We start from the raw sequence: 23,555 nt of genomic DNA on the forward strand, positions 1-23,555 counted from the left end.
AGCCCACCGGTGTACGTAGCATTGTAAGCCCCCTCTGCATCAACACGCATGATGACAGCAAAGAGTGAACAAGGAGAATTTTGAAATCCAGCATCACAGTGTGGGACAGAAGAAGGCTATTTTTCCCATGAGATTTTTGCATACTCTAGCTGCAGTAGCTTTGGCTGTCTATTACACTGGCAGATGCCAAGTGAGCACACAAACTGACAGAAATCCTATGATCTGCCTGAAGCAGGGAATACACTGATGTCATGAGTTCATTTCATGTTGTGCACTGCTTTCTTGGTCCTTCCAGGACATCTGGGCTGCTGGGAAGAGCATCAGTTTTTGTCAAGTATTTCTGCAAATTCTACAGGGTGAGTGAAGAAGGCTGCAACAGGGAGACTGTGGTTTCTATCATTAAAAGTATTAAACTCTTCTTTAAACTTTCAACTAGAATTGTTTATAGAACAAGGTATTTATTTTCTCTGATTCCTTAAAACATGAGGAATTTACACTGAGGTTATCAGTGATGTGCGTGGATGGGGGCAAGGGGAAGCTTTCCCCCACCCCATTTGTTGCCATCAGCCTTTGCTCAGAGATTTGATCCAAGAGATAACCAATGCAGAGCATCTGCACACAGGAACATGTGAACCTCAGGGCCAGTCAGATTAACCATAAAAGGAATTTTTGTACCTGTAAAATGCATAGAGAACTAGGAGGTTTCCAATGATGCCAATGGAGCCAATAATGAGCACACATGTTCCTACGGTGTAAAGAACATGGTCGGGGATCTCTGCCTTGGTCACGGGGTGTGGCTGGGTGCCCATGTTCAGACCCTGAATAGAAAACAGAGGAAAAGGAAAGCTTAGCCCATTCAGGACACTTATTCCAGGGGACACACGCTCAGCCTGTCAAAGCAAGGCAGAGCATTTGCTTTCACAGTTCATGCCAATCAAATACACACCTCTGAGCTCTTTTCACATCCCCTGTAATCAAGTTTCCCTCAAGTAGCCTTCATTACTTTAACAGTACATATTTATATTAAAAAAAAAAAAAGAAAAAACCTAGGGAAAACAGACTGAAAAAAAAATACTAAGGAAGTTACAATGATGATGTGAAAAAGGCAAAGATGTGCTAGCATAAAACTCACTCTGGGTAACTGCTGCACTTTGGGGTGCAGAGCTAGCTGACAATACAAACTTCAGTTCAACAAGGAATAGCTTGTCATACTGTGGTTTTATTAGGAGCACCGATAGCAAATCCCACACTTAAAAACATGAAATCCCCTGGGTCTCCCCAAGCTCCTTATCCACTAACTTACATTGCTGTAAAACATGGGAATTCCCCGTGGAAAAGGTAGGAGATCAGAGGTAAAACAGCAGCAGTAGCATTGCCTGTGTAAGCGCAAATACATTAAATAGTCTTGACACCTCTTTCACTGCCCTTTATCTCCGGCACATAAATAAATCCCCACCAACTCTCTCCATGGTTTTTTTTATTAAAAAAAAAAAAAAATTCAGATTTATCAACAGCTAAATTCAGCAGCAGGGCAGCCTACAGCTAATCCACTCAGCTCCCATTAGTATTATCAACGAGAAGAGTCCGAATTGCCTGATGGAGACTCTTATTTACCAAGTCAAAAGCAGCTAAGCCAGGCAGAGCGCTCACACACGCAGTCAGATCTGGACAGCTTAGTCAAAGGTATGGCACCTTGTCACAGCCAAGGACCTGCTTTGCATCGCCACGTTTCACTGCTGCGCAGCTCAGCGATGTGCAGCGTGTGGGACAAGGCTAATTTTGCCTTGCGGGAGAGGAGCTGGGTGACAGAACAGGTTGAAGATGATAACTATCACCCCACTGGTAGTATTTAAGTGGCCATTCAAAAATGGTGAGAACAGCCTTTTTTTTTTTGCCCTGTTGCTAGCTCCTAATCTCCCATACTGCTGCTTCTCCTTTTTGCCTTCTATTATTGCTCACTCACCGATGAAGTACACTGTGATGGGTTGACCCTGGCTGGACTCCAGGTACCCACCAAAGCCATTCTATCACTCCTCCTCCTCAGCTGGACAGGGGAGAGAAAAATATAACAAAGAGATATAACAAAGAGCTTGCGGGTCAAGATAAGGACAGGAGAGATCATTCACCAATTACCGTCACAGGCAAAACAGACTCAGTTGGGGAAAATTAACTCAATTTATTACAAATCAACCAGAGTAAGGTAATGAGAAATAAAACCAAATCTCAGAACACCTTCCCTCCACCCCTCCCTTCTTCCCGGGCACAACTTCACTCCCAGATTTCTCTACCAAACCCCCCAGTGGCACAGGGGGACGGGGATGGGGTTTATGGTCATCACACGTTATTTTCTGCCACTTCATCCTCCTCAGAGGGAGGGCTCATCACACTCTTCCCCTGCTCCAGCGTGGGGTCCCTCCCACAGGAGACAGTCCTCCACAAACTTCTCCAACGTGGGCCATTCCCATGGGCTGCAGTTCTTCACGAACTGCTCCAGCATGGGTCCTTTCCACGGCGTGCAGTCCTTCAGGACCACACTGCTCCAGCGTGGGTCCCCCACGGGGTCACAAGTCCTCCTGGAAAACCTGCTCCGTGGGCTCCTCTCTCCACAGATCCGCAGGTCCTGCCAGGAGCCTGCTCCAGCGCGGGGTTCCCATGGGGTCACAGCCTCCTTCGGGAACCCGCCTGCTCCGGTGTGGGGTCCTCCACGGGCTGCAGGTGGATATCTGCTCCACCGTGGACCTCCATGGGCTGCAGGTGGACAGCCTGCCTCACCAGGGTCTTCACCACGGGCTGCAGGGGAATCTCCGCTCCGGCACCTGGAGCATCTCCTCCCCCTCCTTCTGCACTGACCTTGATGTCCACAGGGTTGTTTCTCTTACATGTTCTCACTCCTGTCTCCGGCTGCTGTTTCTCCCCGTCCCAACTTTTTTTTCCTTCTTAAAAATGTTATCACAGAGGTGTTACCACTATCACTGATTGGCTCAGCCTTGGCCGGTGGCAGGTCCATCTTAGAGCCGGCTGGTATTGGCTCTCTCGAACACAGGGGAAGCTTCAAGCAGCTTCTTACAGAAGCCACCCCTGTAACCCCCCCTGCTACCAAAACCTTGCCACACAAAACCAATACATACACGCACTACAGCTCCCTCCTTGTACAACTGTTCTAGCTGTGGGCATTATCCCCTTAACTGCACAATCCCACTGGGGGTACTCCCCAGGGCAGGCTGCATTCGGCGATGGAGCACCCGGTGAGATGCATAGCCCACCCTGAGCATCCGCACAACAGAAGGTCTGGAGCAGAAATGTTGATGGCAAAGCTCCTGGGGCTAAAGTGATGTGGTAAATGGTACAAAAACTATGGCTTCAAAGCAGAAGGCTGCTTTCAAGCCTTCTCAGTGGTCTGACAGACTCTACCCATAACAGGATGGCTACTGCCAACATAACAGCTCACCAAAGATAACATCGCTGTAAAAGTAGAAAGAAGTTAAAAGAAGCATCTGCTGGTGCTATTCCCAGTGATTAGGCAGCAAGAAAAAACATCACTCTGTGTAGCATTTACCCTTGAAGAAGGTGTGAGAGGTAGTGTAAGAGTGGGCAGCACATGGGGACGTGGGCCAGTGAGGAAACGCAGCCGTGGCTGTTCAGTGGCACCAGGCACAGACGGCACCGTGCTTTTAGAGCAGGGCTGCCTGGGTACGCAAATTAACCATGTTAAACTCCTTTCCTCTTCCCTCAAACCTAATCTTCTTAGCAGCATGCATGCACTAAATCAGAACCCTGCCTCATTTCTGGCAATGCATACCAAAGAGGCTAAACTGGGGAGGAAGGAAAAGGATCCTTTTTTTATTTCCTTTCTAGCTTATCTGTTAGGCATGCTCAGGATTTACCCCTATGTAGAAGGTTATTATATAGAGGAGTATTATATAGAAGTTGTAATTCAGGGCAAGCCTGTCGTATGCATTACGCTTTACTTCACCATGTGGGAACTCACTGTTGCAGAAACTCATTTGAGAAATGGACTATGAATTTCACACCCAAAGGTGTCTCACCTTATCTCTCTACTGAAGAGAAGCTGACTTGGACATTTTGGCCTCATTTATTCAGTTACGGGTGGTGAGCTGTGTCAAAAGCTGAAAAATGTGTCATGTGACACATTTGTAAACTCAGATTACAGTTTGCTGGCAATACTGGATGGAATATAAACATATATATATTTTAAAATATATAAAAATATATATTGATGCTTACAGAGTGAAATTTGGAAGGCAATAAATACTGGGGATTACACAGAACCTGCAATCTCAGCGAGAAGCTAAAGTGAGGGATGTTTAGATTACACAGGCATTGGAGAAGTGATCTTGCCTTCAGGGGAGTCCATAAAATACCACAGCCACTTTTGCTGCAATGTTAATAGCAGTAAGAACAACTTTAAGATCCGAATGAAAAGACAGCTACTTATTCACTCTGTGGGTGTTACCCTGAGACAGCAGGATGTGGCAGGCATCCAGCTGTATGAAATGTGGCAAGCTGATAAAGACAGAAAGCCATTTATAACACTGTAATTTGGATCTAAGAAGATAAATGTGCCTATCTATGTATGTGTGTATATATATATATTTCAGTAGAAAACCTCAACTTTGATAAAAAATAATTTCATTAAACTAGTGGAAATTTTCTAAATAAAACAGGCTGAACAAATACAAATAGCTGCAAGCTAATCCAAGAGAATTTATACCTCATTTTACTCACATAATTTATTTCAGTAATTTGGCATAATGTCACAACAGAAAATTTTAAGAGTAAAGGTTTAAATACTCTTAAGGTTGAGAATTTAAAATCTACATTGTTGAACAAATGCTGCTTTTCTAATACAGACCTGTTCTTCATACAGAATAACACCCAACTGGAGACAAATCATCAATATCATCAAGGCTTTAAGATACTCACAAACTCTAAGCCTTTCCTCTTTTCCTACAGTATCACCTCTGAGAAGCTGGCCTTTTTGGTAATTTTGATTAAAAAGCTAAATACTTGCTAATGTAAATATTTTACTCTGTGAAGATGAGGACTTGAAATATGAGAAAAATTTCTAAGCTTGGTGATAAGCTCTAATGAGAAGCTGTTTTTTGCTGATATTCTCAAAAGCTGTTACCACTCTATGCATTTTTTTGGTACTTTAATTTCTCCCCAGTAATAAGAATAAATTTAAACTATAGGAGAATATTCCAAATTGCTGTGACTCTTTCCAACCCAAGAAAACCCAAATAACTATTACAAAACTTTCCAGAAGACTTGGTAAGCAGGACAGCAGCTAAGTACAGGAGGTTGCATTCGATATAGTCACTGTTGTGTCTTACTAGTTTGTATCTATATTAGCCTCTCTTAGCACCAAAATGCTGTATGGTGTCCTGGTTTCAGGTGGGATACAGTTAATCAGTTGATGCTAGTGGAAGGGTCCTGCCTTTTAGACTTAGCAAAGCATGGATTTTGGATCCATCTCATGCCACCACTCTCAAACCACTAAAGTACACTGTGCAAGTTATACTTGAGGCTATTCATTTTCATTTTATTAACAGTGAATTTAGACCCCTTGAGAATACAATCAGAAAACTTACAAAGTTAAAAGACATGCTGTGAGATGCTCCCCCAGCTGTTACACACTGCCATGATAATGCACGGCTGCCCTGGATTCAGCACATCTATCTCGACAAATTGTGTTTATGGGTGCTCAGTATCATCGCAGCCACGAAATGTAGAATGGAAAGCCTGTTCTCTATAAGCCACAGTCTTGCTCCTTCTCTTTAATGATGTGATCTAACATAAAGATAATGAAGGTAGGCATTACATTTTATTCAACCAATATATTGAATCTTTAATGGGTGAAGCGAGTTTTCAAGTGCTTATGTGAGATGTGTTTACCTGTCCCTTTTTCCCCCAGGTTGGCTTTGACTCTCTCCATTTGTAGTCTGGGACAGAATCCCAAGCACTCTGCTGAAGACACATCCATTTCCTAAGTGAAGATTTTAAAGACAACATCCAGAACAACCTGACTGTTTCACTCAAAAATACAAATGTAAACAAGCAGCCCATGAAGATGCCAGTAATTGCAACACGGCCAGCTTCTGGCATACTTGCCTATCTTGTACTCGCTTTGTTTGGCTCCTTCTAAATTAATGCTCCAATCACTTGTGTTTTGACTCTGAGATGTTGAACCTGACAACTCACATAAATCATGATGTGGCCTTACCCTTATATTCAATGTGACTACAACATCAAAACGCTGTCACCTACGTGGCTGCTTAGAGGGTTTTTCCTGGCAGGATAACTAACAGATCTGCAGGCAAATGGAGGATAAACAATTAACAGCTGTCCCTCAACTAGCTGGCAAAGGAAGCAGGCACCAGATACAAAAATAAACTCGGTCTATTCCTCCCAAAATAAAGATGGAAAACTTAACAGATGAGGAAAGTTATTCTATGAAAGCTCCTGTAATTTGATTTTTAGTGATAAAACAATGTCCAAATAATTAGAGCCATCTGTTTCTGCTTTCCTGCTGGTAAGATTAACAAAGATTGCAACGCAGAAGACAAAAAATTGTCGTGAAAAAAGGAGGGCAAGGGCAAGTCCCCTTCAATGGGTAGGGGTAGAAAATAATGGATCGAATTCAGAAATGGTGGTATGATTGGCATTAGGTGGATATAAAAGTATCTAAAGCTTTATTTATGCTCTGATTTTGGTCATGGATGCAAGCTCATCTCGTGGAAATGATTTACACTGAAATGAGCTTAAGTAAGGGCTTGCTTACATGGGGGATTAATGTGCACTAATAAGGGAGTGAATTAACAGCCTAGCAGCCTCCCTGCACTGACCCGCTATGTGGATTTGCAACATAGAAGTTTGATTTTACTGTACAAAAAACTTAAGTCTACACAGTTACGCTTGGAAATTTTCAAAAAAAGTAGTAAACAATACTTAGGTATGATGAGATAGGAACAACCCCTGTGTGCCAGCTACCAGGTAATACTTGCTAAGTTCCTTGAAATTTCACTGGTTGTCAATGTAAGAGGTAATTTCAGTATGAAGCACCATCTGGTTTTAAATGATGACAAAATTTGGGGCTTAATGAATATCTTGTATGTCGGAACTCTTGAATCAGCAAACAGAAGACTGTTGCTATGTGGTGACTATAGTAGAGCTAGTGATAGTAAGATTTTTTTCAAAATATGATTTATTTAAAATGAACACTTGTGGAAAATATTGTTAATACCTTTGGGTATTAAAACAAAAAAACAAACAAACAAAAAAACCCAAAACAACAACTTTGCTTATTCTGGTTAACAGTACTGCATTACAACACCACACAGTAAGTACAGATTAATTTGGTCAGAAAGTCAAATCAAACCGTGATCATCCACATGTGGAAAAGTTACTTTTCTTATCAGTCTCCGGGCGACACTTTTCTTCCACAGCTCATTCCAATCAGTTCACATGCCAAAGCCAGGAGCACTCAGACACATTTTTATAGCGTGCATTTAATCAAGAAGACAAATGGTTTAGCAAATGGAAATGTGAATTTGACGCAGTTCATCCAAAAGCGACAAACAAAAACACGAACTGCCAGTGCTGTGTACAACAGGACAAATAGCAAAGGCAGCCAGGGACAAAAGTCAGGCATCTGCTCCAGACCTAGACGTGTATTTATCCAGACTGAGGTCATTAGTTTGTGGAAAAAAACTGAGAATTTTTTTCTGTAATAAAATATGTATCTAGTTAATTCCGTTCTAGCAAGTGCTTCTGGGCTGTTACTGAAATGAACAGCCAGTTGAAAAAAAGCATTTAATATTTGACTTCAAGACTCATTTGGGGTATGTATCCTTAAGTTCTCATCTTTAGCACAGACCCTGGTTTGACAAGATGCTTTCTTTCAGGCCCTGAATATCTGTGCTTAAACGTCTTACAGTTGCAAGAAATCTAATGGCACATGGCTGGTGGGGTAGAAAAATCTCAAAAAACCCCAAAGAGAAAAACCATCAAAACCTGATCAAGTTCTCAGTATCATGAGAATAAACCAGTTAGATACTCAACTAGGTAGGCAAACTCAGATGTCCACATATCCAGCCTTATGAGTAGATGTAAGCAAGGGGTATTGATAATTCATATGTTTTATAATTAAGACATGATATAGAAATTATTCACATGAGAATAATACAGCAATCAGAAGTAGACAATAAAAATGAAAATAAGTAAAGTTTTAATATCTGTCTGCTTGTTACAAAGCTATCTAAGGGCATATTTTCATCTCTCTGGAGACTGACTGAAAGAACCTTAAAATGTAAAGTCTATTCTGGAAAGCCCATGGACATTGCTTTCTATGTACATCCCCAGCCACACCACTGAAATCAGGGATAAAAGACACATTTGCTTCTCTGAGTAAAAAAAAAAAAGAAAAAGAAAAGAAAAGAAAACAACAACAGAAAAATCAGCCCAGCTGAAAAACAAACTGGCTTGTGTTCCAGCTTGAGCACTCTCTGCACCACTTGGGCAGGGGTTAGCAAATATGACGGCTTACTCGAAGTTTTACAAGTTATTCTACTCAGTGTGCCTGCACAACCTGGCCTTGGGAGGAACACTGTGTTACTCACTCCCTTGTTTTTGTGGCGAAGCACTGGCAAGTAACTAGCATACTTTTTCCCCTGCCTTAATCTGAGTTACTATAATCAAACCTTGAGGCAATAGATTTTTATTCCAAGACCTGAAAGTTTTAAAGCAAGATACCAAAGGCGTATTTTCTGAGGGCATTTCTGTTCCGGTACTGGTGTACTTGTATAATCAAGAAGGTAACATTAACCAGGTCTTCACAACATTTTCCTCTACAGAAATTTTATGCTCTATTTAAACACATCCAAATCTAACCTGAGAACGCAAAACCTAGAAGAACCAAATTCAACCATGACTTAAGTGTTTTTGAAAAACAAGCAAATAAATGCCCACTACCAGAAGCTATTAATACTCAATCAAGGTGAGGGCTCAGTCCATCTTTCTCTTCTCATCTCTCACAGGCTTGCACACCAGCACAGCCAATCCTTAATGTGGCCCCCAAGACACTCATCATATTGTCCCCTTGCCCATAAATGCCTTTGAAATTATCTGATGCTATGTCCAAATGCACCTCAAATTACAACACAAGCTATGCGTGCTTAGGCAGGCAGCACGCTGAACAATCTAATCAATGCTAACACTGCATCAAAATTAGCTGGACTATTACAGTTCAGTGCATATTTGTTCAGCCAAGAGGGACTGGATAACTGTTAGGACAGTGCAACAACAAAGCAGTAGGCAGAAATCTCAGGATATATTTTTTAGAGCATTAGACCATGTTAAAGAAAAGTATATGTAGTCAAAATATGATATCGGAGTTATTTCCTTCAATATAAGAAATTTTGCAGTCTTCAGGGAGAAATCATTTATAAGCTACAGCAAATATTTAAGTTTTTATCTTATTACGCATCATACTGTCATAGGTTATTTTTGTCCTTCTGAGCATCTTACTGCTAACTGCAGCTCTTTGATAATCACACGAAGTTCACCTAAAAAAAGAAATCCCTTTATTCTACATTTGCCACTTGGTGGCAAGAGTGCTCTGAACCACTGGCACTGTAACCCTTTGGCATAACACGGGCTCTTCACCTGAGCTGCTCTCCCCTCTCCACCTCCTTTGAGCTCCTGTAGCTCATCATGGTCCATTTTACTCATCCCAGGCTGCCAGACGACTGCCACTCCCATTCCACTGCCCATGGATGCCTCTGACCGGGATGCCCCCACTCCAGCCTGCCCACCACACATCAAAAGCAATTTCATGGGCTGCCACTGTTCACTGATGGCAACGCAGTGCAGCAGTACCCATCACCTGCCTGCACCAAGCCCTCTCCTGCTCCTCCAGCCCCCGGCTTCAGGCCGAGCAGCAGCGAGCGCGACTGCCGGGTGATGCTCACGTTACTGGTTTTAACATGAGCACATGAGGAAATGTCTTTGTCTGTCCACAAATGTTGGCACCACATTTTGAAATTCTGATCTGTGCCAGTGGATATACATCCTGCCCTGAGGTTTCAAAAAGCTTGAACATATACTCTGGCTTCTGGACTGCTAGACTTTTATATCTTATTTTAAAAAAAGAGAATATTTTCTTCCTTACTGTTGATAACTAAGAGTGAATCCTTCACCAGCCACCTCTGGCTTCATGCATCTCATCTAGACGTTAACAGTTTTTTCATTGCACTGTTCTGCTGCCTGGGGAGACCCACTCAGCTGCTGCCAGAAGATCTGTGTGCGGAAACTGCTCTGAAAAGTGGGCCTTGCATTTTAAACAGATCCCATGAAAACATGTGCTTATTTTTCAGGACTGTGGAGAAAAAAAAAAAAAATCATCAGCTGACATCAGCTTTTCAAAGGGTGATTACAAAATGAAAACACACTCTAATAAACCAGTTAAGGCAAGATGTTAATAATTTATACTAATCCTATATAGTCTTTCTGATGCTACTTTTAAAAATGCATATAGCTAATATTTTTCATCAGTGTGGTCACTTGGTTCCTGCTGGATTCTCTCCTCTGTATTTTTTTCTATTCTGTCACCTATGATGAAGTGTGGTGAATGATGAAGAAAGCACAATGATAATAGTAGAAATACCCTCCCTCTGTTAACTACATTTCAGTGAAGTTTTATGTACAATTTTTACTAACTGAGCATAAAGAACTGCACTTTTACCAAAGAATCCATCTCACTATCTACATTTCCCTATTTATAAACAAACTGATTTTTCTTCTGCAGGAAATATTCTTAACTGAAGGCCTGAAACCAGAGATATTCTTTGCCAGCTATGGTAATTTCCATATTTCAACAAGAAATTTTGGTCATGGGTGGTAGGGTGGGGGTGGAGGGCACTTTAAATCACCCCCCCCCCCGCTTCTTGATGCCATTTGCATCATTCCGTCATGTACATTTAGGAACATGAAAACTGCTAAAAGTCGTCAGATCAGAGGCCCACCAACTCCCATATCTTACACCTGATGGTGTCTGGCAACAGATGCTTTTAGGGGAAGAACATGGGGAATACAGCAAGTGCACATTCTCAATCTGCTAACTTCAAGCACAATTGTAATATTAGTATGAACACTGTAGCATTCAGTTTCTGTTTAGATCAAAGAAATGTCTAATCACTCTAAGCTGAGGACTATTTCCATGTAATATCTGTTTGCTTCTGTTTAATATTCCTCTATGCACGGAAGGGGGGTATGCAGAAAGCAGAGCCATACTCTTCCCAGAGGTGCACAGTGAACGGACAAGAGGCAACAGACACAAGTCACAGCAGGCAAAGTTTTCAGTGAGATTGGTGAAGCACAGAAACAGGGGCCCAGAAAGGCTGCACAATCTTCATCCATAGAGAATCTAAAAATGTTGAAGTTAGCCCTGCTTAGAGCAGGAAGCGGGACTTGACGACCACCCTGGCAACCTAAAATACTCCATGATGCCAGGAATAAAACCCTTGAAGACATACAGTTAAAAAATATGGGTTTAAGCCATAAGTAAAATGAAATATTATTTCAGTTACTTGAGGACAGGTATGCTGTCTCAGTAAATTGAAATTCGTCCTACCTACCTTCTTTTACCTTCACAGGAACTGGGGACAGACAACAAAAGCCAAATGAACTTTTATGCATCTTTTGCACCCAGACGCTGCAGACTAACTTCAATAGATAATCTGTACAGGGACCATAGTTTTGGGGTAGGAAGGGTGCAGTAAGTGCTCCACTTCATTTGTAACAGTTTTTTCTCCTGTGGCTTAAAGTCTGGCACGAAAAGACAGATTTCCAGAGGTTTTTAAGCACTTCACACCTATTGATTGCACTGGTGGCAATACACCACTTTTCCTGTGTTGTTGAAAATACTCTTTGGTGTTTATCTGCACTGTTAGATGCCCAAGTATCATGAAAATCTAGCTTTGGAATATTTTATGATTAATTTTAGAGAATGTAACTGGATGACTGATACATTGTTTAGTCCAATGGCCTACGCATTTTAGCCTGACAGATTCCCACTAGATACTCTAAGTACTCTGTTTAGAATAAAGCACCTAGCCACCACAGGTAATGGAGATAATGGAGATGACTGGGAAGAGAAAGAAATTATCAGGTGAGATATATTCAAGATGACCCATGTCTGCATTGAAAGGCAAATCTTTATTGCCAGAAAGCATCTGACAGTAGCACAACCTCCCTTAACGCTCCAAAACAAGAGTAAAACAAACTCTCATCCAGGAAGGAGGTCATTGCTTTTCTAGTCGCCTGCAGGGTGAAGCACTTATGAATTCCTTGTGGATTTAGCCTTGCTAAAGGAACAAACAGACCAACGTCCAATGAGCAAGTGAAACTGGCAACTCCATTTATGATTAGCAAGCTACTGCAATACTGAAGACTTATTTCGGAGGAAGATTGAAGCAGCACCAGCAAGCTAATAAGGAACTGCTATATGGGCATAATTGGAGAGAAATTACAGCAATCAAAAGACTCCCAGATTCATAAAATACTAAAATAACAGAGCATGCTTTGGCACGTTTGGTGGGAGTAGGTATATATATTAAAAGCAACTTCTGTATCTCTCAGCGAACTTAATTGTCTCATGGCAGTGCTCATCTTGGAGGAAGAAACAATATGTCACACAAAAGCAAGTGCCTTTACTTTGATCTGGAGAAACATCAAGACAACTTTGATATAGCAGTGAAGGAGCTTCATCCTTTCCCTCTCCACTGCCATGTGTAGCACACTGAAAATAGGGACGATGTAGTTGTTTTAATGCAGTCTCTTGTTTTAATTCTGCAGACCACTTTTCAAGACTCTACAAAGGGTAACAAAGTTTTAGCATATCTATATTAGGAAACATCATCTTCCTCTCACCTTCACAATAATCTCCAGATATGGGGTGCATTTGAAGCAACCCCTGCATTGCCTTTGCAGCATCAGGTTGGAACCATGATGAGCTACCAGAAAAGAAAATCTCAGCACAAGGCAGCTTTCTTTTCTGAGTTAAGAAGAAAGTGCCATTTTACAAAAAAAGAAGCCCATAAGCTGGTTAGGTTCAAACCTGTTTTTACCGTGCCAAGTCAGAAAGCCTCAGGGACTCTCCACAAGTTTTTTCTGCAGAACCCTACCTCTCATCTCAGAAAAAACTAGCTCCTTCTGAACCTTTATTTTTAAAAAGCATATAAGCAAGCCAGCAAAGTAATATGCACCAGCGAATCTCACAAAACAAACAAAAGTAAGTCTAAAAAAGTATTGTGTGCGTCTCTAGTCATGTTCATACTAGATTTAAGCCCGCACTGGCCCTTTCTCTGTTCACCCAACTCCAGAAAAGCATTGCCCTAAAGAACATCTCCCCATGGAAAAAGGGGTGAAGGGACAATCTGCACACAACAGCTGTGGGGGTGAGATACTCATTTAAGATTTCTCCACATTGAAAACAAATAGTTACTGTTAATTGCAAACTCATATTGAACTTTAACAGTAGTTTATTGCTGTTAGTTTTGTTGTGATCAAACCGTAAACACTGAGCTAATAACAGAGTTGAAAAGCAATTTCACAGCACTTGTAAAGTCATTACGGCTGAATACAAAATAATTCTATTGCAAATGGATTATCTAAGGGTCTTGAAGCATCATCCAGGATACCATCAGACTGCTACCTCCTGCACTGTTGAGGAGGGACTGCAAATACTGCAGATCTTGCAGCCCTCCAGCATTTGAGACAACCTGTCTTTCCTCATCAGCTGCTTTAGGAGTAACAGACTGGCACTTACCTGCAGCAGCACCACTAGAGTTTTCCAAAGCACCAGCATTAATCCAGGGGCTCCCTGGTGCTCCTGCTGTCACCACTAACCTTCATTTGCTAATGTTCATCTTCTGTGCAATGGTTTACTGCAATGCCATGGAGGGAGGGGCCTTTTATGTCAGCGAGGGCATGGTGAGGCCAGCACTGCATGTTTCTAAACCATGTTCACTCTTTCTCTATCACAGTGAAGGTTTAGTCAGCTACGTTATTTGAATATTAGCACAAGTTTCAGTATAGAAATCATAGAAACTATGCATATTTTTTCTTTCTAAAAAAAAGGGCAAGTAATTTATTGATCACTAGAGTTATACTTTGCAGAAAGTTCAATGGAAGTACTTTGTCTTTTTTTATAGTTAAACAAATAAACTTTCTTCTCACTTGAGATCAAGTTGTTTTCCAGGTATTGCTAACTTAACAGGGCACAAAGAAAGCAGGCTCCTTCCTGTTGCTCTATTGGTCCTAGACTAGCTGTAGCTGTTTAAACATTGTTCCTTTCATCAGCCCATCAGGTTGGACTAGGTTTCATCTAGCCAGTCATTTTGTTAGCAGCACAGCTGTGCTGATGGCAGTCAATAAATTTCTATAGGCGTCAGGCACACACCCCCACCTGACACTGAAGTCTCCTGGTCTGCATCCTCCATTAAACTCGGCAGCCTCTTGCAGTGCTCTGTCTGTTTCCACGGCAAACATCAGAAGGGTCCATCTCCCTATTTCTTGGGCTTTCTACTAGGGTATGTTTCAACTTTGCAAATGCTGTCAAACAAAACATCTGATACCATTCCCTGGGTCTGCTGTCAGCAGGAGAGCCAGTGACTCCAGGCTCAGACCTCACTACAGCAGGCTGCCCCAGAAATGTACATAGTGATCCAGCTGCACAGCAGCTCAAGTCCGCATACTCGAACCATGCCATGCATTCTGCATGTGCCACCTCACATGTTGAACTACTGACTACCATCCGGTAGTTATCTACTTGCTAAGCACTCTCTCAAGTCCCAGTATCTACCAAAGCTGCACATGAAGTTTGAACAACATCTTTTTATTTCAATATTTCCCAGGGTGACTGTCCTCATCACAGTATTTATAAAAAGTGTCTAGCAGCCCTATTCTTGAGTGCTTTGGTAGAGTGCAACCAGTTTGTGCAAGTCAGCCTGACTGTTGCCTCTCAGCTGTATTATGAGTAACTCCTTCCATTCACTTGCACCAGTATACTAAGATTTCCTACTTTTCAGGGCTCAGAGAGCTTGGCTTGTATTGCAGCTGCAATGTTTTGCAATTCCATGTTTCTTGTTATGTTTGCATATCTTTGAGAAACTCTTGGGTACATTGATACCAAGGGCTGAATCACCTCATCTATTAACATTGCTTTGTCATGCTCCGGTGGTTCGGGAATGTTATCAGCCTCATTTAATCACCTGCAATGATATGCAGACACACATTTCTATTCTGGGCCCAGTCTGGCATATGCAATGAATTCTGCTTCAAACTCTGCTTGGCCAAGGACTGCCAGATTAAGCACAACATCTTCAGCAGTCACACTCTCTCTGCAGGCTAGCACCCCAGCACATCAGCACGTTGAAAGTACAAGACATCCTGGGGGGGATAATTTGCAACCTCTGAAGGCAGTCAAACAATGCCAAAAAAATTTCAACTTTAAATCCCTTGATCAACTTACTGATTTATATTTGCACATACACATGTTTTTGAACAGCTAAGTTTATGGCAAGAGAAAGTAATACAGAATGCGAAGTAGTTTAAAAATTTGGTGAGTATGTAATGACAGGGAACAGATCTTGGATTTCCTAGGAAACTTTAGAGAAAGTTTAACAGCAAAAATAACCCACAAAACCACCATGATGTGATTTAAAAGAGAAAATCAATTAAAAGTGAAGACCTTCAGCAGTGCCAGAATGCACTCAGTGCATTTAAATAATTTGGAGTTACATGCTCAAACTCCTGTTCACTTGCCACTTATTTATTACTTAAGAGGACTCTATAAAAAGCTTGCCCAACTTTTTTCTTTCTGATTTATTCCAGGACAATGACCTGCTGCAATGAGATGACATCCACAGCTTCCCTCCCAAGCTGGAGTTTCTCCCATATCATTCCCATAATCCTTTCTCTTCCATTCTTAAGACTAGAAGGAGAAACAAATATTCTTGGTAGACTTCTTTGAATGCCAGGGCTGGGCTGGCTAATGAAATTAAGCCCAGGCAAGTTATCAAAGATTTAAGAGGAAATCTTCTATCTATAGATCTTCTATCTATACAAAGTATTGTAATGGTATAAGGTCAGGAGTATACAGGGGTGGGGGGCTATGACGACAGAGCTACACAAATTCTTCATATTTAGTTTGCTGACCTATCTCAGTCTTCTGCCCCAAATCATCATAACTAATTTTCAATGCACAAGAAAATCCTCTTTTCTTTATGAATGTTTTCAAATAATCCCAGCTAAACATATAAACAATAAACAGCACTTCATTTAGGTCACTTTACATTACATTAATCGGCTCCACAAAAGGATAACAACTCTGAAATCTGCTTTAGGACTTCATTTATATTTCCTTTTTCATTGAAGTTTTCCTGCTGTTAATGACCAGATCACAATAAGGTTTAATCAAGTAGATCTTGATGACGCAACAAGTACCACAGTAAGCAATCACCTGCTACATCCTCCACTGCATAGCCAGTTTTCCCATCAACCAAACTCCAAATGCATCCTAAAAATCTAAACAAAACAGCAGAAAGAAAATACATTTCCCTTTGGGGAGAGCTGGGTCAGCTGCACAAAAAAATAAATCAAAATTAATTACATCAAAACAACTTAAATGAGAGTTGGGTTTTTTCTTCTTTTAAAGGAGAAGCAATTAATTTAAACCATTCCTTAGAAAACAAAGCAGAAAAGAAATGCTCCCTTCCCTTCTCCCTGCCCCACTCCCACTTTCTGAAGCCTTCCTCCTGGCACGTACTTTTTGGGTTCAGCCGAAAGCATCTCCCTTCCCTCTGCACAACCGCCCTGTGCAGGACTGCTGAGCTGCGACTCATCCCGAGGAGCCTTTGAAATCCCAGGGTTTAAAAAGCCACTCGCAAGCAAGCCCTCCTCCGCTCCCAGCCTGACAGCTCCGGGAGTATATTGAACCGCAGCGCTAGCCCCCCACAAACCACCGATCCCATTATTCAGCCTGGCTGGCCCCACCACGACTGTTTCAAGTGCAAAAAGATGACTTAAAAAAACCCCCAACAAACAAATACCCAACAATTTTTAAAAATATTTTTTCTTTTTCTTTTTTTTTTGTTGGTTTTGGTTTTGTTTTTAAAGGATGGACACCCAGAGGAGCTAGTCTCCGGGGTACCCCAGCCAGCTACCTCTGCCCAGCCCAGCCCGGGAGCATCCCGAGCCCCCAAGGGTACCACCGCCGAGGCTGGGCATCCTTGGGCAGCCAGTGCCCAGGGCTCTGCCTGCTCCGTACCTGCTCCCCGCGGTCCCGGGCGGGCAGTGTGGGCAGCCAGGGACGGAGGGCGGCGTCTGGGATTTCCCTCGCAGCGACTCGCACCCGTGGCCTCTTATGCTTTTGCTGCCAGGAGCCTGGCTCTGCCTTCCCTGTAACCCCCCCTTAGGTGGCTGAAAACAGCAGCCGGGCACCCCCCGCTCCCCCCCCTCGCCTCTCCTGGCTGGTCAAACCCGGCTCTGGCTTTCTCCTTGCGTGCCCTGCGCTCCATCCCCACGGCCCATGAACCCCCATAGCTAGGTTAGGGTGGCTTTACCCTGCTGCATGTGTGAGCAGCCACGCGCCTAAACGCACAGCTGGGTTTCTTGCAGGGCTGTCAAGGAACGGGGACTGGGTATAAAACATAGCCGCTTCCCAGCAACTCACCCTGGAGTTACTGAAATTTCTTCTGCAGCTTATGCCTCAACATTCAAGCGTCGCCTGTCCCGGAGGCGCTTGAGTAACCACAGAAAATAAAGTGAACGGCACCAAATGGGGCACAGGAATTTCTTACCTCACAGCATCTTGTTGGTGTCATGTTTGTAAAGCTGAGCTCTTCAGAGGCGCTGAAAGGTGATGAAAAGAGCAGGGATCTGATGGCAGGCATGCTCTTCGAGAGCCTCTTTCTCTTACACTCTGGCCAGAAAGACATCACAAAAATAGTTACATTTCTATCCCTATATTTTTTTTCTTCAATGCATGGACAATATTTTCAACATAATTGGTTTCAGTGTTCCCCTTTTAAAAGACATGAATGGAAAGGATTTGTGAGATTGAGCTTTGTCTGGAGAAAAAAGGCTCAAAGTAGTACAGAGAGCAGTAGAAATAAAAATTTAAACATGTTATTCAAGGGACTTATGTGCCCCCTTCATCTGGGGCATGACAGTGGTCACAGCTTTGCAGGAGAAACTTAAAATTTTTTTCTGCCCACAGATTAGCTTTTTTAACTGATGATTTTAAAGATGATAGAAATTCAACTACAAACATAAAACTTACAAATATGGCAAACATATACCATACATAATCTGTAAATGCTGGGGAATACAGCAGAACTTTCTAAATTGGAGACCTAGATTACAAAACAAAGTTTGTTTTGGCATTTAATATCCCAAAGAGATGATGGATATGTTACAATAAAATGAATAATGTGCCAGAACAGGGAAAAAAAAAAAAAAAGGTGCTTAAGTGAAAACACAATATGCTCTTAAGCACTGTATTGTAAAAGCCTAAATTATAGTATCATTGTCATACATAAATGTTTAGATATTGGTATTTTATGTTGGTCATTATTAATTCATCCTTGGTTTTCATTCCTTATTGAATCACCTTATTTCTATTAAATTATTTGCCTTGAGAGGTTCTAATTTCCTCCTCCAAAGATGCCCAGTAAAATAAAAGATCAGTATTAGCTGCTGTCTCTTACAGTCAGTTGTACCTTGGCATCTTGACATTTTATTTTTCAGGTCCACCTGTTGACTTGATCTCTGTGATCTGTCGGTTGCAGATAGGTTTGGAAGCAAACTACAGTTTTTTCCATTGCTTTATATGCTCCAAGCTCAAATCCACCAAATGACACATACTTTAGACATCATAACAGTTACATAGTTATTATTTTCTTTGTCCATTGCATCTCTCTATTACCTAAATGATGTGATCCATTAGGTTACCTTTGTCACCTTTAAAAATATTATGTTGATGTTCTAGATGTAACGTGAGGCATAAAGTTTTTGCTTACATTACAACTTTTTCCATAAACATTGGCTTTCAGGGGAAAATTTATACATGATTTCAGAAGTACTATAACTATCTTTGCAGTTTCAGAACCTGTAGATTCATAATTTGTTGGCTGATAGCATATTTTATCACTAATGTATTTTAAACATTTTTTTAAGACAACAGAGGCCGCATGAGAAATTATCAGCCCTCTAACACCCACTTTTTTTCTTTACTTACAGAAATGTGGAAATGGTGCTCTCTGAAACAATGAGAGACCTGACAAACTGTTCAGATGTCCTTTCTTAGGAACTGCTTGCTTTGCTTATGTTGTTCACTCGTACATCTGCAAGTTGGAGCTGAAACTTCTCTGAGGTCAGGCCACTACACACAATACCTCACAGAGCTAGACTCAAAATGAACCCTATTTTGTGTAAGATACTCTAAAGCTAAGAATTGGATGCCAAGGGGAAGTTAAATGCCAACTAAAGCAAACTTTTTCAAGCTTCAGACTTGTTTAGACTGACAGGGTTTTGATTGATAGTTTGAGTTGGCTCCATGAATGACAGCGTTTAGGTGCAACTAAGCCTCCAGCTAGGGGCTCACTGGACTGCTGACTCACACAGCTCTTTTCCCTGCACTCACACAAAGATTAGTTCTTTGTCAGGCCTTTCTTTTTCAGCTGTTTGTAATTAATCCTGGGACATGGGAAAATACAGTAAATCAATCAAGTGAGTACAACCAGACAAAGTATTTGGACTCACTGAGCATTAGGAACTGCATTTGCATGCTTAAACTCATGATGTATTTGAGTAAAATGCACTGAAAATCAGTGCCTTAAAATTAGCCACAGAAAACAGATTGCTAAAGTAACTAGGGAAGTAGGTAAGGTAAATAACTGCCTAACAAAGGTCAGAAAAATGTTCTTTCTGAGGGTAGTTGAGATTCTAGGCTAAGGAACTAATGGTAGTAGTTCCATGTGGAGACTCAGAGAAACCAACCAAACATTGAACAAAATGCAGGAAAGAAGTATACATCTTTTTGGGTTGTTTTTTTTTTTTTTTTTAGAAAATGGAGCAGAGTCATTTAGGATGAGTAATAGCACTTTAAATTTCTATGACGCTTTCCATCCCAGAGGCTCCCAAAGCAATTGGCAAATTTAACAAATTGAAGGACATTATCTACCTTACACTGAAATAATTTTATCTGTCACTAAAGGCATCCCTGCGGGAGCAAAAAGCAGTATCTGTTTAACAGGTTAGATCTGTTGTGACAAACACCGCATCTAAGCAAAGCTACAGGGAGAGTATAATTGTCAACAGCTGGAACTGGTGCTGAATCCTGCATTGAGCAGTTGTTGGGAAAAGTCTGCTAGTATTTCTCCAGTTACCACTGGTAATAAAGACTTTATCACAGATCTTGCAGACCCGCCATGCCCAGGGCAGGCATTCTCACAAGCCAGCTCCTTGGGGCATTCGCCTCCATGCAAGGTGCTTTCACAGCCCATAGGCCCCCTCCTTGCAACGCTAGAGCGTTATATTCATCGGACAGGGAGAGAGCAGAGATTGACTGTAAACATCCAGGCACAAAGACAGACCCAGTGGTCAATCAAGAGGCGCTGGACACTGCAACAGTCAATTTTGATCTGAGCCTTCACGAAGGTCATCTTTCTTTCACTGCAGGCTGAACACAGGCACTCCAGAAAAAAACATTCTTTCTGGCAACACAGCGAGGTTCAAAGGTGTTTCACATCCAACAGACAATTCACATGTGCTGCTTCCTGGGGCACATGGGTCTGACAACAGCCTGCCTGACCAGCTCCTCCGAAATCTGTGAACACTAGCAATACAGGGTAGCAAAGCAGGTTAAATTCAGTGTACATTAAGGACTACTATCTAGAATGGCAGAGGAAGCAGAGTTGCATCAAAAACCTCCTCCAGGCTACAGATTCAGTGGGATGGGAGAGAGTTTCACACTCCCCCTCTCTTACAGTCATGTCAGAGATCTCAGTCCTTTTAAGGAATTATGGCCATACTTGTGGCCACCCATGCTATGATCACTGAAGAGTACAAAATAGGACAAGCGTGATTATTTAAAAAAAAAAACAAACACAAAAAAACCCCACAAAAAAAACCCCAACAAAAAACTGGCAGAAAGAAGAGAGTGTAATGAAAGAGAAATACACAGCCACTGAACTGGTATAGACTAGCTTTAAAAGGAAAAGAAATAGCATCCAAAGCCCTTTCCAGGCTGTCAAAGATTGATGGATAATCTACAGTCACACGTTCAATTTGGGATGGCACAGAGGAATGTTTGGAAATGTGTTTTGAGCTGTAGAATAAAGAAGAGTGAAATAAAAAGTGGAAACAGAATCATATGCCAATGAGCAAAATGGATTAATTTAGCAGTCCATATCTTCCACTGGTTTAAAATAGCTACAGGGTCGATCTGGGAATTAATCTCGGGATTGTTATAAACTGCAGTGCAAACACTCAGTGTCATCCTACTGAGCTTCTGACATCTCTGAAAAGTCTCACATATTTCACATGGCAGCTGAAACATTTTAATTGCAGAGGAAAACAGAGTTAACATGGGCCAGGCCAGCTTGTCTTGTGAATGAGAGAACTGTAGAAACTTAAGGGCTTGGAAAAGCTCTCAAGAAATTGCCTAGTCAACTGCTTCTCAGGTAGGGTTAGTCACCATGGAAACCCAACAATTTTTCAATTTCTGAACATCTAAAGCATGATCTAAGATTTGGATATGAATGAAGCCAGTTAACATCAAGGCATGGGTTAGACTCAATCACAGGACTAGAATGCATGTCTCACAGTTTGCTCACAAGGGACAAAAAAGAAGACATGGCACTGCTTATCCAGGATACATCTTATCTACAGGTCATCTCACTAGCAAAAGTGTAACGCTATAAAAGTTTGACTCTTTTCTTCTCCTCCCCCACTAACAGAGGGCATATGTTAATGCCAATGGTAGAATTTAATTATGCATTTGTCATTTCTTTCTACTTCGACTATGCCAAGCCTACAGAAACCCTTGCTTGCTGTGACTCTGAGAGGGAGAAGCTAGAGGTACCCAAGGCAGTGGCCTCTGCTGGAACAGGGGCTTCAGCATAATTCCTCTCTCCTTCTCCCAGCCTCCTTCCCCTTACCCCATAGGGGTTGATATCCCTCCTATCCCCTTATTCCACCAGCAGGAGTAAGTTACCAGGACTCAGACGTGATTTTTCATCTCAGGTTCACCCTTTCCTACAGTCCTTTCTGTGGAAAGAACAACCCAGCCAAGATCCACTCCCAATCTTGTTCCTTCAGTGAAAACATTCATTTTCTCAGGTATAGCAGAGGATTTTTAGCCATGTCTTACAGTCTTCATGGCCTTTGAAGCTCCTGCCTCCCAGGAGAGGGGCCTCAGCACCAAGCCACAGCCAAAGAGTGTTATCTCTGTTGGAGACAGACAACAGCAGAGGAAGAAATGCAAGTGTCAAAGGGCCAGAAGGCAAGGGAAGAGGAATTCAACTTCATAGTCCTCTGGAGAGACACTCACCTGGGGGACAGGAATCCTGGCTCTTAGTTGCTGCTTCTAGCACCGTTATGTACCCTCTAGAAAGACTGTTTGAGCTGGGATGGAAATGGACCTTTCCTGGAACAGGGTCCTCAGATCAACAGCTTTGCTGTGCCACCAGTCCTGTAAACCAACCCCAAATTATCATTGTTTGACAAAAATTTTAGTCAACAAATACAGTATTTTTTACTTTTAACACTCATTTTACCTGAAAAACACATTTTGTGATACCAGAATTTTCCACAGGAAAGACATTCTGATTTTTTACTAACTCACAAGTTTTCCTCTAGCCTCATTCAATCACAAAGTTTTCTCCAACAACTTATGGAAAAACCCGAAAAGTCACAACTTTTGCTGTCAAAGTCATGGCGGTGACAGCCACACAGACATTTTTTTGTTGTACTGTTATCTTCTATACTGAAGTTTTCCATTTCTGGTCAAAGGTGACTTATTTCTATAAATGGAAACATTTTCACACTTTAAATGCTTAAAACAAAATCCTTTTGCGTAAAAAGCTGGCCTGGAGACTTTCATCCCGGAAGCTGAATGCATCAGAGTCCTATCAACGCTTACAAGGGCTCTTGGTAATAAGGTAAAAAAAAAAAAAGAAACCCAAACTTGGTATTGGTTCCCTAATTCAACCACTGTTTTAAAAAGAGACATGCAGAAACAAGGAAGCCCTTATAAGTCCTCAGTTTCTATATGCTAAAGGAGGGAAAATTATACTTGGATGTGAAGTAACTATGACCGGCACGTCCTTGAAGAGCCAGAGGGACAACTGTTAAAATCCAGAAGGAATACATGTTAGGCAACTGCCGTGCTACCTCCCCGACCTCCCAGCCCCAAACACTTAGCAGAAAATGCTCTGCCCTGTTAAGTGTCGGCTCCAGGGGATCCACCACAG

General features: G+C 41.8%; 1 protein-coding gene across 8 annotated transcripts in view; it reads right to left on the reverse strand.

Moving 5' to 3' along the window:
* Positions 1 to 22,774, reverse strand: part of LOC104314520 (melanopsin) — a 46,881-nt gene extending 24,107 nt beyond the window's left edge. The window contains exons 1-3 of one of the 8 annotated variants that reach the window (XM_069784409.1): positions 22,634 to 22,774; positions 17,880 to 18,001; positions 676 to 818 (exon numbers count right to left, since the gene is read on the reverse strand). In XM_069784409.1, the coding sequence (XP_069640510.1) occupies positions 676 to 818; positions 17,880 to 17,972 (236 nt within the window). In that variant the 5' untranslated portion in view covers positions 17,973 to 18,001; positions 22,634 to 22,774. Of the gene's footprint in view, positions 1 to 675; positions 819 to 10,189; positions 10,397 to 13,846; positions 14,016 to 16,846; positions 16,959 to 17,347; positions 17,450 to 17,879; positions 18,018 to 22,633 lie in introns of those variants that run through there. The other 7 variants (XM_069784437.1, XM_069784447.1, XM_069784430.1 and 4 more) reach the window with 7 other exon arrangements.
* Positions 22,775 to 23,555: the final 781 nt, after the last annotated feature.

Source organism: Haliaeetus albicilla, chromosome 1 (genome assembly GCF_947461875.1).
Source record: "Haliaeetus albicilla chromosome 1, bHalAlb1.1, whole genome shotgun sequence".
NCBI lineage: Eukaryota > Metazoa > Chordata > Aves > Accipitriformes > Accipitridae > Haliaeetus > Haliaeetus albicilla.